General features: G+C 39.4%; 1 protein-coding gene across 2 annotated transcripts in view; it reads right to left on the reverse strand.

Annotated features, from left to right (window-relative positions):
- The window catches only part of CNDP1 (carnosine dipeptidase 1), a 15,227-nt gene extending 1,784 nt beyond the window's left edge, over positions 1–13,443 (reverse strand). Inside the window, exons 1-9 of one of the 2 annotated variants that reach the window (XM_031055663.1) lie at positions 13,343–13,443; positions 9,761–9,879; positions 8,804–8,947; positions 7,389–7,551; positions 6,364–6,452; positions 4,194–4,394; positions 2,748–2,832; positions 1,715–1,875; positions 175–339 (exon numbers count right to left, since the gene is read on the reverse strand). In XM_031055663.1, the coding sequence (XP_030911523.1) occupies positions 175–339; positions 1,715–1,875; positions 2,748–2,832; positions 4,194–4,394; positions 6,364–6,452; positions 7,389–7,551; positions 8,804–8,947; positions 9,761–9,838 (1,086 nt within the window). In that variant the 5' untranslated portion in view covers positions 9,839–9,879; positions 13,343–13,443. The remainder of the gene's footprint in view (positions 1–174; positions 340–1,714; positions 1,876–2,747; positions 2,833–4,193; positions 4,395–6,363; positions 6,453–7,388; positions 7,552–8,803; positions 8,948–9,760; positions 9,880–13,342) is intronic. The other variant, XM_031055665.1, reaches the window with a different exon arrangement.
- Between the last annotated feature and the right edge of the window lie 824 nt (positions 13,444–14,267).

The following is a 14,267-nucleotide window of genomic DNA, read 5'->3' on the forward strand; positions in this document are numbered from 1 at the left end:
AATTCTTTTCAAAAAAGCTTTCATCTTGCAACTCAAGCTTATACCCACATTCCTCCTTCTCTTGGAAAGACATAAGTGCTAAAAACGTTCAGTTTACTACAAGTCTAGGTTTGTGAGGTGCTAAGAGAGACTTAGTCTACACGGTAGTGGCCAAAGAAAAGATTTGTCTCTTACCTGTTTTTTCACAACCGAAAGGTCCATGTTGGGGACCTGACGGATTGAGAATTTGCCAATTACTTTTGCTGGAATGACTGTTTTAATGCCTGGTTCATGGAAAGCTCCTTCAATCCCATGAATAGAGAGAGAGGGGTAACGCCACAGGTGTAGAAGTATTTCTTCCTTTAAAAAAATTCAAATTATAAGGGATTTGGGACCCTTTAAAAATTCAAAAATATAAGGGATATAAACAAGCAACAATTTATATAAACAAGCTTTTTCCATCCTAAAATTTGTATTTGGAGACCTCTGTATTTTAAAGATACTTGATTTTTTTTATTTAAACCCATGCACGCGTATTTTTATTTTTAAAAAATACTACTACTTTCAGTCATAGAATGATTTGGATGGTAATAGTTTTTCTTAAAAAATGAGAAAAATAGAGCATTGTTTTAAAAATCTTCAAAGTAAATTTTCATAGTGAAAAGTAGTATCAGAACAACTTCTAATCTGACTGCCTGTTTATCCTGGAACTTGTCACTGGAAAAACCACAAAGCCAGATCCAACCCAGATGATACCAGTGAAGAAATTCTACTAATGAACACTAAAAAGCACAATAGGAAATATTATAATTTTCAGTAACTAAGTTTTCCTGGAGAAGATGCAGAGGGAAAACAAAATATTATGACTATCATTCTAAGGAAAATAGGAGAAATATATAAATTATAAACTGGTCTTCATGCAGAACCTCAGGGTGCTGCTGCTTTCCTTCAGTTTTATGAGACTAGACCTTTATCTACACATAAAATTAACATCAATTCATCCTCATACATGTAAAGCATCAAAACTCAGTGTAGTTACATTATACTTTTGTATTACTGATTCTTACAGTCTAGCTTTAGGTAATTTGAAAGCTATAAAAGCATCCCTGTTAGCAGAACCTATGCCACAATAATTATGTTAGTGATAAAAAAATTAATCAACTCCTTTCTCCCAGCTGCCACTCTTATGCAGAGAAATCTTTCCAAGCCAGCCCTTACCTGCTGGCGTTTTATTTAGGATATAATTTTTAATTGCTGGTAAGGAGAAGCTTGTAGCTTTGGATGCTTTTTATGGCAGGCTTGGCAGGCATCAAAATGTGTATTAAATAAAGACCATCCAAAACATATCTGCCTAAGGCTGCCTCCCATTTTTTCAGAGCTGAATACAACTTCTTTCCTACTGTGTAACCTAAATGTAGACATTTTAATGCATGTTTTATTTGGCTGATTAGGCTTAGGGGGAGGGAAGGGGTAGGCAAGGAAAGGAGACTTACACTGTTAGTTTTGCATCATTACTTTTAATTGATTATTCATATTTCAGATCACTTTCCCCAGATGCAGTGCCTTACATTTTCAGCAGACTGATTTTATTTATCTTTTACTTCTCAGTGCTCCTTTATTTTATTTTGAGCTTGCCATTGACTGAAAATATCTTTCAGTTTGGCTTTATATATAAATGCTACAAATAGGTGATTTAAATTCTTTCTGCTGAGTATTCATACAGATTTTATGTTACCTTGGTGCCATAGAGGAATTTTTTCACACCACAGTTATTTCTATGTTCCTCTAGATCAAATTCAATCGACTCATACAACTTCCTTTCCTCCTCTGTCAGGGCAGCAACACTATCATAGATTCCAGGGATCTGAATATGACCTGTGGAATCCACAAGGCTGTCTACAAAATAAGATACAGATATCAGTAAAAGGGGTACAAGTATTTCTTCCCCTTGGCAATCATAACACCTTTTCCCTTCTACCTAGCTCTTTACCAAATTAGGGAGCCTCACAACTGTTTGCATCTGTCAAGTTGCTTCACCAAACTTGATACATTTACATATTTATTAAGAAAATCGTTGAGCTGCTGTTTGTGTGTAGTGTGTGATGTATCAGCCCAGCTTCTGACATGAAAACATCATCCTACTGGGATACAAAGCAGCATTAAAAAGTCAGGTTTTGCTATGTGTGCATGTATTAAAGTTGCCTGCAATCCTTAAATGTTCTTAATTGATGTGTGACTGACATCAGCTTAACATGTCTGAAGTCTTGGCCTTACTGGCCTTACATTTTTCTCCTGAGAAGCCTCAGAAATGAAATGTAAACAATAATTATCTGATTGCTTGGAATGTGGTTTGGAGGTTGCTTACCAAGAAGTGCATCTTTGGTTGGTTCCATGTGAATTGTTTTAACTTAATGACCAATCCCAGCCCAGCTGTGTCAGGACTCTGGTCAGTCACGAGTTTTTATTATTCATTCTTTGCTAGTCTTCTAATGTCTCCTTTCTCTTTCTTTATTATAGTTTTAGTATATCATTTTCTTTTAATATAATATCATAATATAATAAATCAGCCTTCTAAGAACTTGGAGTCAGATTCTCATGTCTCACCTCGTCCTGGGGACCCTCGCAACAACACAACAATTGGTGACCACATCTGAGGATCTTTCTTCAGTGAGACTTGCCTTACAACAACTACTCATGGCCCTGACCTTCGCTAGGTGATGATGGGCAGCTCTCCCCAGCTGCCCCTGAGCAGTGATGTGTGTTCTTACCCAGCAGCGCTATCAGGTCCAGCAGCGGCTCGTGAATGATGCCCCCAAAAGTTCCAGAGTGAAGGTCCTTGCTGCCACATTCAACCTGCACCAAAGCCACTGGTTACATTTGAACACTCACTACCTTATTCTTCTGTCTGGTGGGTCCAGTTTTTTTGAACAAGATCACAAATGAACAGTAAATGATTTTTTTCCTAATTATTAAATAGAAAATATCATGTCGGGAACAATCTGCTTTGGCAGAGAAGATGGAGCTCTGTTGTCAACCACCAAGAGACAGAAATTCAGCTGTCTGTAGCACTCACACATTTGAGAGCAAGGGTCCTCCTCCACTCCCTCTTTTGCTTCAGTAAGATTAAAGACATCATACATTAAACATTTGCATATTATTACTGTTTCTAACATTGGAGAATAAATTCTTCAAGTTGTCTACCCTTTTTATTTAATGCAAAATCTTCTTTAAAAAAGGCAAAAAATAATCTTGTTTGATATTAAGAATATATGTCCAATCTTAATTCAAGATTGCAACAAATAAAAATTTATAGGTCTCTTGAATAATAAGTTGTTAGAATAGAGGCATTTGAGTTATTAAATGGGCTCTTTTTCCAGACACATTTTCATACTTGAGTTTATCATAAAATATTTTCCTGCAAAGGACCTGTTTATTCTTCTCAAAACCTCATTACAGCTAACTGTCTACTAGCAGGGAGAGATCATTTTTGATGTTTTAATAGCATCATTTTTCTTAATCTAGACTTAGAAGAATTGAATCAAGGCTGCCAAGGCTCTTTCAGTTTAAAAAAAAAATCATTATTTTTCAGACATAAAGGTTAATGCAGATTTTTCTTTAGTTCTCGAGTTCTTTAATCTTCTCTCTGAATTCCTTTTATGCTTCATCAGGAAGCATTTCCAAATGAGAAATTTCTGCTCTTTATTTCACAGTAGCTCACATTGCCTACTAAATATAGCATGTTTGCTACAGTGAAATTTTATCTACTCCTGCCAGTGTTTACAAAAATTCTATGTGGCTTTTAGACCCAGAGATCCAACCAAACTGAGGCCCTTTAGGCTAATTCATTATACAGAGCAGTATCTGCTGCAAAAGGGCAGGGCAGCAGAAATTGTAGTTTTGGAGGGAGTTGGAGAGGCAGGTGTAGGGATGGTGTCCACAAGAGAGAAATGAGCAGAGACTGGCGGGGTGGCAGGAGAGTAATGGGATAGGGAAGGGATCAAGAGAAGAAATGATTGAAGAGAAGTTATTGGAAGTAAATAAGGCTAATGGAACTGAAATGAGGAGAGGAATCTGCAGAAGCCAAAAGGGATGCAGAAGAAAGCTCTGTACTTGTAAATATTAAGCTTTCCTTCAGTCTTTCTCTGCATGCAGATGTAAGTACAGCTACATCATCCCTGTCAGAGGCTCAGCTGGAGTGAGCCTGTGTCCTTTACCTCCACAAAGAAGCAGGCATTGCCCCGACTCCCATAGGTAAGGGCAGGCTTCTTGTTGCTGAGCCACAGGTTGTCTGAAATTACAATATAGTCAACATCAGAGAAGAAGCTCTCGTTTTCTTCCTCAAGTACCTTCTCTAGCCCCAAGGATCCTGCTTCTTCCATGCCTTCAATTACAAATTTGAAGTTCACTGGCATAGCCTACATAAAAATTAGAAAAGTCTGAGTAAAAAACAAGCATGTTATTTAAAAAAAAAAAAAGCTTTAAAATTAGGAGCAGACTGGTTTGTTATGCAAATTGTGTTAGGATAAGAAAGGTTGGATGAGTACATAGGATATATAACTTGCTACATTAAAAAAGCCAGTGACAGACACATATAGGCTCCCAGAAAAACTTGTTCTTTTCCTCATGTTTTTATCTACTATTCATTTTCAGAGGACAATAAGTGATGTCTTTTTTTCTTCTTTGCATTTTCAGAAAACTTGCTGGAATGTCTCATTAAACAGGCTTTCTGTCAGAGCTGTTCAATATTCAAATTGCTTTGGAAATTATAACTGTCTAATAGCAATTACATTTTCACAGAAAATTTCCTGCCCCTTACATTTCCACTGTTACTGCCCATGTGGGAGCCACTGGCTGTGGTTTTCCCAATGTTGTCTATCACCAGACTTGCATGGTGATAAAAACATTGTCAGTGACTCTACTATAATTGTCTTTTTAACACTCGTAAATTTGCAAGCCTGCTGGTTGATAACGATGCATTTCCAAGAGTAATTAGGAGAACTTTTATTATGGAATAGTGGGAGTTGAAAATGCTGGCACATCCCATAGGGGTCATAAATTTCAACTTAGTTTCCTGTTGCAATTCATTTTCTCATTAGAGGTTTTAAGATGTTTTCTCTTTTGATTCGCTGCTCAGATTAAAGGCAAGAACAAATATGTAAAATTAAATCAACTTGTGTCATGGATGGGTTCACTGATGGATCATCAGCTGGCCACAGAAATTTTAGAAACAAACTGTTATGAATATTGTTTGATGGACTGTGCGGTTTTCTAGAGAAAGGCTTCAAATGACAAAAATTCCTTTTTGCTTGTTTGTTAAAATGTCAAGATAGCTATTAGTGATTTGAAAAAACTAGAAAGATGTCAAACCCATAACCATATCCACTTAAAACAACTACTCTTTAGGCAAATAATGTGTGTTTTCTAGGGCTTCAGACCAAGGTCTGAATTCAGTACTATAGATGCAAGAAAAACATGTTTTCCAGAAGGTTGTAAGGGGACTTTAAAAAAATCAAGACTTAATGCTCAGTTTGTGCCATAATGTCATACAAGAGACAGACAACTGTTTCTCATTACACTAACAGAATGTGTCGTTCAAATTCAGCTTAAAGGATGGTAGTTAACCCAGTTACAAGCCTAAAATATATTTTTGGTTTACCTTGACCTTGGGGGTAAGAGTACTCCAAAATTATTAAATTGTTTGTAGATGGCTGTGTCGGCCATTGTAGTAATTTAGGGGCAAATGTCTGACCTCAGAAATCTGTCAGATTCTGAGTGATTGTGTTTGTATTTGGTGAATGCACCCATTAAAAATATTTGCTTTGATAAATCTGGTCCATTGGTGACATAACAGCCCATTCTGGATGAACATTTTTAGATGCTTATTCCCCTCACACAGGCACATAAATTGAAGGCATCTTGTAGGCAGACAAAACCAAAGATCAGCAGAATGTATCAGCAGAGATGAGTCTTCATCAGCATTCCGTAATGTCTGTTATTTTACCATTTTAAAAGCTCTCAAGAGAACTGAACAATTATCAGAGCTGTGTAATGTATATAATACATATTGAATGTATGTAATACATATTGAATGCTTCCCCGTGTGTTTTCCTCTGCAGGGCAATGGCAGCAACAGTGTATTTACATTGCACACAGACTGTTCAAAACAGGAATGCTCAAAGACAAACTCTTACTGGAGTAGGACCAGTGCCCTAAGTGTTGCATCAGAAACAGTTAATATTTCAAATTGTATATAGTCTGTTGGGACAGAGAAGTATCATCTTACTCAGGAATGTAAATACATCCCTCCAAAAATATAATAAAAAATAACAACATATAATACTAAAAATTAGCAATAATAATAAAAAAGTCACCATTGATACCTACTAATTTCAAGACACTAAATGTTTCCACTGCATTTATCCAAGCTAGGACTGGTCCCTTATTGTCTGTTGCTCCACGACCATAGAGGTTTCCTTAAAAGGAAAAGAGGAAAGTTGTTAAGCAATCTTTGACTTTTCCCTCATCACTTCAGTGTAATTGGCAAATTCTAGTTCCCACAGAAGTTTTAGTGATGGAGAGAAGAAGTGCCAAAAGTGTCAGGATATCACTGACTCATTTTAAATAAAGTGATGAGTGTTTGGGTGCTTCCCAAAGGACTGGTACACTTTTTTCCCCCCTTTCCTATGCATTATGTTGTGGTTTCTGCTACATGCCAGTTTTTGAGCTTCAATTTACTTCTCAGGAACTGTTTGTTCATACCAGATATGCCTGGAGGGTTTGCACAATATGCAGCTTCTGGACACATCATTCAGGCCAGCTAACAAGCAGCAAAAACCCTACAGATAAATGCCATGGCAGAAGTATCAAGCCACGAATGCAAGTATTTAATTTCTTTTTTAGCTGCACATCATGTACAGTTATCACTATATACATGAAACTGAAATCTGTGTATCTGTACTTCTGTAGCAGTCCCCACTGGATATACACTGGAATAAGACAGAAGAATTATGCCAGTAAGGCTGTTGGGAATTGATCCCGGATAATGAGAAAGGGCAATTCAGGAGTTATAGCCTGGGAATCAGGATTTCTGAGGTCTTACTTATCTGCTGACCCTCTATCCATTATTTTTGTTCCTTCAGTCAGCTAGCTGTGCTGGAAGGATAATTACATTAAAGGGTCGTCACGTTCTTCTACCACAAATGCTAATATTTCCACACCAAGTATTGGGCAGTCACTGATGGATCTCACTAGTCACAGAACAACCATCAAAGCTGAAAGCTGCTGGACATGTCCCAAAGATTTCCACAGAAATCCTCATGCTTTGGTTAAATAGACAGGAACCGTTCTCCCACGCAGAACCTCAGTAGTGTATTCCAACAATCATACAAAACTTATGAGAAGATGCACACCATCAATTTCAGTCAGTGTGTAGGGGTCAGTGTCCCAGCCATCCTCCTTCTTGGCAGGCTGCACATCCACATGACCATAGAAACATACAGTGGGGTTTTGTGGATCCTTCCCCAGTTCTCCAAGAAGCACAGGAGGCAGTGGGAGGACTTGGCCATCAGGCAGCTGTGGAGAAAGGTTAGGAAAAGGCAACTAAGGAAAACCAAGCCTTCTAAAACTTACAAATGTACAAAAACAACTGGAATTCTCAGTATTGAAAATACTTCTACACTCAATTGACTTTGATTTGATTAGGTGCACAAATCTGACTGACTCCAGTTCTAACCTATTCAGAGGAATAGGATCTTTCTCCTCAACTGTCTATTTCCTGCTGGGCTTTGTAGAAATCTTCAAACACTTCGTTGTCATAAATGCCCTCCTCACTAAGCTCTCACTTCCCAGCACCAGAGAAGACAGAGGTAACCTTGTGCTATGGAGTCTATTGGGACCCTGAAATAGTCAAAAGCCACACAAATTAATTTGGGGTTTGATTTCACCACAGACAGAGGGCAGGAGGCCTGTAAGTTCAAACATAGAATCTGAAAAAAAGTGTTGCTGGCAGGAGGCAGCAGCTATGTCAGACTGTCTTAAAAACGAGTTAAGGCTAAACCTCTAATGTGGCTCTATGCAGAACAGAGCTCCACACAGCCCAATTGCAGTCTCTCAAATGGTACAAACTGAATATTAAAGTGTTCCCGTACTTCAGAGTCCTTGTGCTAAGAATCAGAATCCTCACCAAAAGCATCAGAGAAAAGAAAAGACAATCACTATTATTGAACTTTTGAATTGCTGTTAGATTAGGAATGTAAGAGCCCAGGACAGGAAAAAACCCATGACTACAGTAAGGTAAGTTAATTAGAGACTCATGTTTCTCAGAGATGATTTCTTCCCTATTGCTTTCCAACAATGAAAGGAAATAGTTTGGATCATTTGTCAGAAGCTCTGAAAACTAAAGATGATGGTCTAGGTAGCTAACCCCTAGATGTCCTGTCTGACATTTTCCTTGTAAAAACAACCTCCCTCATCAAGTAAGTTCAGTGACAAATGATGCATTAGTTCTCATGCTTCATTATAGACAAAAGTTTAAAAACAAACCCCAGTAAAAAACTCAGTCCTTTTACTTCAATTAAAAGCATCAAACTCCCTCCTATGCACAGAACATCAATTTGCATTTGGATTGTCTGTGTGGTTCCCAGTATGCTCTCAGTTCTCAGACCTGATTTCAGCAGGTATCATGTAGGTACAGGACTATTGATAAATTTGTATCTAGCTTTCAAAAAACAACAATATGTCATTACATACATGTACATAGCACTGAATGCAATAGGTAGACCCATGGGTAGATATGATGTTTTAAGGCCAAGAATAAGATAAGCACCTGATGTGACCCCAAGTTTACTAAATTAACAGTGGCTCCCAGTGTTGCAAGTCTGTCTGCTGCCAATGTCATCATTTGCATTACTTCTTTCCTCAAGTGTGGTTGAATAGAATCACTTTCCACAGCCACCCATTCCTTCAGATCCTGCACAGGAAGAAAAGTGCAATTAGGTGATCCAGAATGTTGTTGTCCTCAGCCCTTGTATCAGAAATCCCATACTGGAAGATTATTTCCTTTCTGTCGCAGAATCATCACAGCATTATCACGGATGCTCTAAGGCTTGAGCATAGAGAAGGGTCCCTTAGATGTCTCCAAAGGGCTGAGATTCCTGATTTTCTAAACAGGGAGGGTGCTCACATTTAGGCATTCACATTGTCAACCCTGGATCTAAAATCCAGTGGAAGAGGAGGTAGACTAGATGCTGACTAGTTTGCATTATACAAATTGCATTATATACAACTTACCTTGGTGGTTCTCATGAGGATTCAGAAGTGCTCATAGATTCAAAGCATAACTGATACTGACTGGATTAACTATGTTTCTGTCTTTTCACAGAGCGTTGGCAAACATGAAAGCACAAGGCAGCATGAGACCAAGACTCCTCTCCTTCTAAAGAGCAAACCTATAAAAATCAGTTCTGAAGCAGACAGGGTGAGCATCCTATCTGGCTTGCATGCCCCATGCAGGTGCATTTTGGCTCTCTGAACACACTCAAAGGATGCCCACAACCATCCCTTTTGCTGAAGTCCATGCAAGTCCCTCCTTCACCCCAGGGGTTCCCAGCAGCCTGCTCTCTTCCAGCCTTGTTGTGTGAAGTGCATGTTGCACTCCTGATGCCAGACCTGGAACCCTGCTCATTACCTTTGTGACAGGCACTTCTCCTTCTCCTGTCAGAGGAGCCCATGCCTCTGGTGCACCAGCTCTGTGCTCATTATTTCACTGCAATATAGCTCCTACCTTGATGAAATCACTTTGATGTGCATCAATGTACTGGAAGATCTCCATCTCCAATGCTGAAGAGGATGAGGAGGACATTACTGCCTTAGAGAGCAGCACAGAGCTGAAGTGGATGCTATCTGAAAGTTAAGGATAAAAGTCAACATTGCAGACATCCTGCAATATACATGTATTTTCAGCACTAAAAAGCAGAGACATTTACAAAGTTCTGAGCTTATTTAAGTCTTGTTCAATCTCCTCAATCCAGGACAAAGTATACTCATTTTATCACATAAAGATTTCCATTGATTCACAGTCAAGATGCTGAAAGAAAAATTGAAAAAATGACCAAAGAGTGAACATCTTTAGTGTCAGCATTATAAATAACATAGGGGTAACATTTTCTACAGAAACATTCGTTGCATCAGTTTTTCAGTACACAAGCGTCAAATTGTATGTTCTGGGAAGATAACCCTAGGGCAAGACTTGCAGACACCAACAGCCCAGGGCACTCATCTTTCTTTTTCTTCATTTCCAGAATCATATAATATCCTGAAATGGAAGGGATCCACACAGATCTTTGAGTCCAGTACCTGGCCCTACACACACAATTCCAAGAATCTCACCATGTGCCTGAGAGCGTTGTCCAAACACTCCTCAAACTCTGTCATCTTTGTGCTGTGACCACTTCCTTGGGGAGCCTGCACCAGTGCCCAGCCAGTCTCTGGGTGAAGAACCTTTTCCTGATATCCTGCCTAAACCTCCCCTGACTCAACCTCAGGCCATTCCTTTGGGTCCTGTCCTTTGTCACCACAGAGAAGAGATCAATTCCCGGCCCTCCTCTTCCGCTCACAAGGAAGTTGTGACAGCAATGAGGTCTGTCCTCAATCTCCTCCAGGCTGAACAGAGCAAGTGACCTCAGGTGCTCCTCCCATGGCTTCCCCTCAAGGCCCTTCGCCATCTTCACAGTCTCCTTTGGACACTCTCTAACAGTTTAATATCGTTTTTATATTGTGGTACCCAAAACTGCACACAGCACTTGAGGTGAGGCCACTCCAGTGCAAAACAGAGCAGGACAATCCCCTCCCTTGCCCAGATGGTGATGCTGCACCCCAGGACATGATTTTCCCCCCAGACTGCCGGAAGAAGAGAGAAAAATTGATTCACTGACACACTTTCCATATTTTACACGAGTAAGGGAAAACAAGCCTGACACTGGAGAGTATTAGAAAACAAATAGCTTTTGTGGTTGATTAAGAACAGTGACAATACTGAAATACTTGATAAGTGCAGAATTCATTTAGTACCTGCAAATCTCTCTGCCATCTTTTTTTTTTCTTTTGACAAGATAAGGTTTTAAAGTGTGTTTTTCTTATTCCTCCAGTTTTCCTTTCCTGTTTGCTTGAAGTTGTTGCTGTAGTGTCTTGAATTGGTTCTAGCAGAGTAATCCTTGGATGGCTAAATACTTTTGGTTGGGCTAAATTCAGAGCAGCTGCTGTATCAGGCTGTGATAGGATGGACTCCAAGGTCAAAACCCAATGCTTTTCTGAAGATATCCCATACTAGTAACAAAAGGTATAGTTGCAGATCCATCCACAACTCCTTAACTTTGATGCATTGCTAAGGTGATGGGCTGTGGTAATATTAATAATTTCAATTATGTTTCTCTGACAGAGAAGGAAGACTGAAAACCCAAGCATGATGAACAAGGTGAGGGAAACATTGTTCACTTAGACTGGAGAGCCTGGCTGCATGAAGGATGGGTCCCATTTTCCAACCTTCCCACAGAAGCAAGGTTGCAAGGTTTGAGAAGGCCTCTGGCAGTATATTTAGTTCCCAGTGTGCAGTTCCTGACATCTCTTAACACTGGAAACACTGGTATTGAAACAGACCAAATGCTGATTTTGCAGGAGAGTAAATCTGCAAAGCACTGTTTTGGAGAAGACTAGTTAACCAAGCCAAGAAAATCCAAATTTGGACGTGGTTTTTAGGATGGAGAGATTAAATTTAGCCATATTATTTAAATATAGAAGTATTTTTAAGATACTAAACCCCAGCCTTAAATGATGGGCAAAGTACCATTTTCTACTCACATTTTTTTCTCCATAAAACAGTAAACCCTGCCTCCAAAATCTGTATCTAATCAACAATCCCCTTCAAATATTTTCATCACCAGTCACTGCAGCAGCAATTTGTCCTAAAGCAAAAGTGATGATTACAGGAATTTTTAAAGCAAGCATGGAAAAAATCTGGACACTTTAGATGAGATAAAGCAGCTTCTGGGATTTATTAAGAAAGACATGGTAGACAATGAGGTTTTGATAATTTAGGTTACAGTCACCTTTGGATTGAGCTTCTTCAGGTAAGGCTTAAGAACAGGAATTCTGCAACAAGCACCCTAAACTTAAAACCCCCAGTCTGGATATTTCTTCCAGCCTTGGACTGTGCAAGTGGCTGCAAATATTTGTCAACCAAAGCCCATTTTTTCAGGGAGCAATAGGAAGGCAGAGTGTGGACCACAGGCATGGTTAGGGGGACTTCCCAGGCTACACAGGGCAGAGGAGAGAAGACCATGAGCCCCAGACTGGGGTGGTGGTAACAGGACCCTGGCAAACCCAGAGTTTCCTGGCACAGACAAGACACTGGCTCTTGTTGGGCTGGTACCTGGGTAGATACAGGAGGGCATCTGAGCCAAGACACTGGAGGTCATGTTCAAAAGGGGCTCAAGGTCCTTGGAGATGATCAGCATTAGGTAAAAGCTGAGCACAGAGCCCATTTATGTTATTTTATTCTCTTTTTGTCACTGTGCACTTTTGGGGGACCAGGCAATGGCTCTGCCTGTGCCTTGTTGCTCAGTCTCACTTCAGCCAGCACTGTGTCCCCAGTGAGCAAAGTTTACCTTCAGGTTGGTGCTTTTGACTGAAAAAGTGTATTCCACCAGGGAGCTGGGCACCACATGAGCTGAAGAAGAGGATGGGACCATGATGGGTGCATTTGTGAGGGGCTCTGGGAAAGTGCAGGCACTGCACCCCCAGAAGAAAGTGATAGGAATAGGAAAGGTACAGGGAGAATTCATCTGAAGGTGGGATGAAACCTGGTTTTGCTGGTCAAGAGATCCCAGGATTTTAATCAGCTGTTCATCTAGAGAGACATCAGGGCCATTATCTTTCTTTACCACAAAGCTGGCTGGATACCTCAGTTTCACACGTATTTCACTCATTTTTCTACCTTGTAACTTCCAAACCTCAGTTTGGGAAACATTTACAACAGAGGCCACTGAATGCACCCTCATTTAACCTTACTGTAGAAAACTAGACAGGCTTCTCAGGTTCATTTATGTAAAAAAATAGATATTTTGGTTATGCCACGCTTGAACGAGGAAGATCATAGCAGAGGTCAGAACCTGTCTGCTAGAGGCACCAAGGTCATGCAATGGATTTAAGTATCAGTGTCTCCATAATATCATGATTTCCCCTCCCTCTAGTCAAATCTTTTATGCTGCTGTATTCTATGCATGTTCACTCTAAAAATAATTACTATATTTATATATATAAGTCACCTTATGGTCCCTTGAATAAATACATGACTTGAATAAATACATACCTGTTAATGTCAGAAGCACAAAAGGGCTGCTTGCTTTTACAGAGGATGTGTGCTATGGTGCTGGTATCTTTCTCTTTTTGTCTCAGTTACGTGCAAATGACCTGGAAAGAGGCAGACAAGAGACGTAGGTCTTTGTCATGTTTCATTAGCATTTAACTGTTTAAGAAAATGAAACGAGGAAGCTAAAATGCTGTGAAGGAAAAAAACTCCAAACAACCAAGCAAAATATCCTAGGGAAATTTGGAATTATTCTGTGATATTTTCAAAAGAGACCAAACTTAAAGAAAAGACCATAGATTATCACAAAAATACTCTAATTAAAGTAAGGAACAGTGGCAAACTTTGGAAAATTATTGTGAGGGGATACCAAGTAGCAGAGTGCACAAAATATTAATAATTCAAACAAGAAATTAGGTAACAGATATGTTTTGCTGTAGTTGAAGGAGGGAGGGAGGGAAGTAGCTGGAGGAACTTCATGTTAATGCACTACTAATACACAAAGTGCTGCTCAGGAGCATTTAGATGGCAGCTGGAACAGCTGCTGTCAAAAAGGGAGTCGGTTTAATAAAGCTGTAGAAAGATTTCAGGCAAGGCTGAAATATCTCAGCATCATGAGGAGGGGAAAAATTATTTGAAAGAATTATAAATTCGGGGAAAGATATCAAACAAAGACTTCGGTGTTCAATGTCAAGTGTATTTTATTTGATGTCATTTAAAGGAGCAGTTGCTGCTCTATAGAAAAATGTAGTATGCCTATTTTTAGAAATAATGCATGGCAGTCAGTTGTGCTCTCTTCTTTTGTTCCTTAGCAGTAAGAACATTTTTTGTGTCACTTCCTCCCATGTTGTTAAGCACTGTTAAAGGAACACTTAGTGTTTTTCTGTGGTGACTTAACAAGAAATCCAAGTTGATTCTTTAACTAGGA

This window comes from Geospiza fortis, unplaced genomic scaffold (assembly GCF_000277835.1).
Source record: "Geospiza fortis unplaced genomic scaffold, GeoFor_1.0 scaffold206, whole genome shotgun sequence".
In the NCBI taxonomy this organism is placed as follows: Eukaryota; Metazoa; Chordata; class Aves; order Passeriformes; family Thraupidae; genus Geospiza; species Geospiza fortis.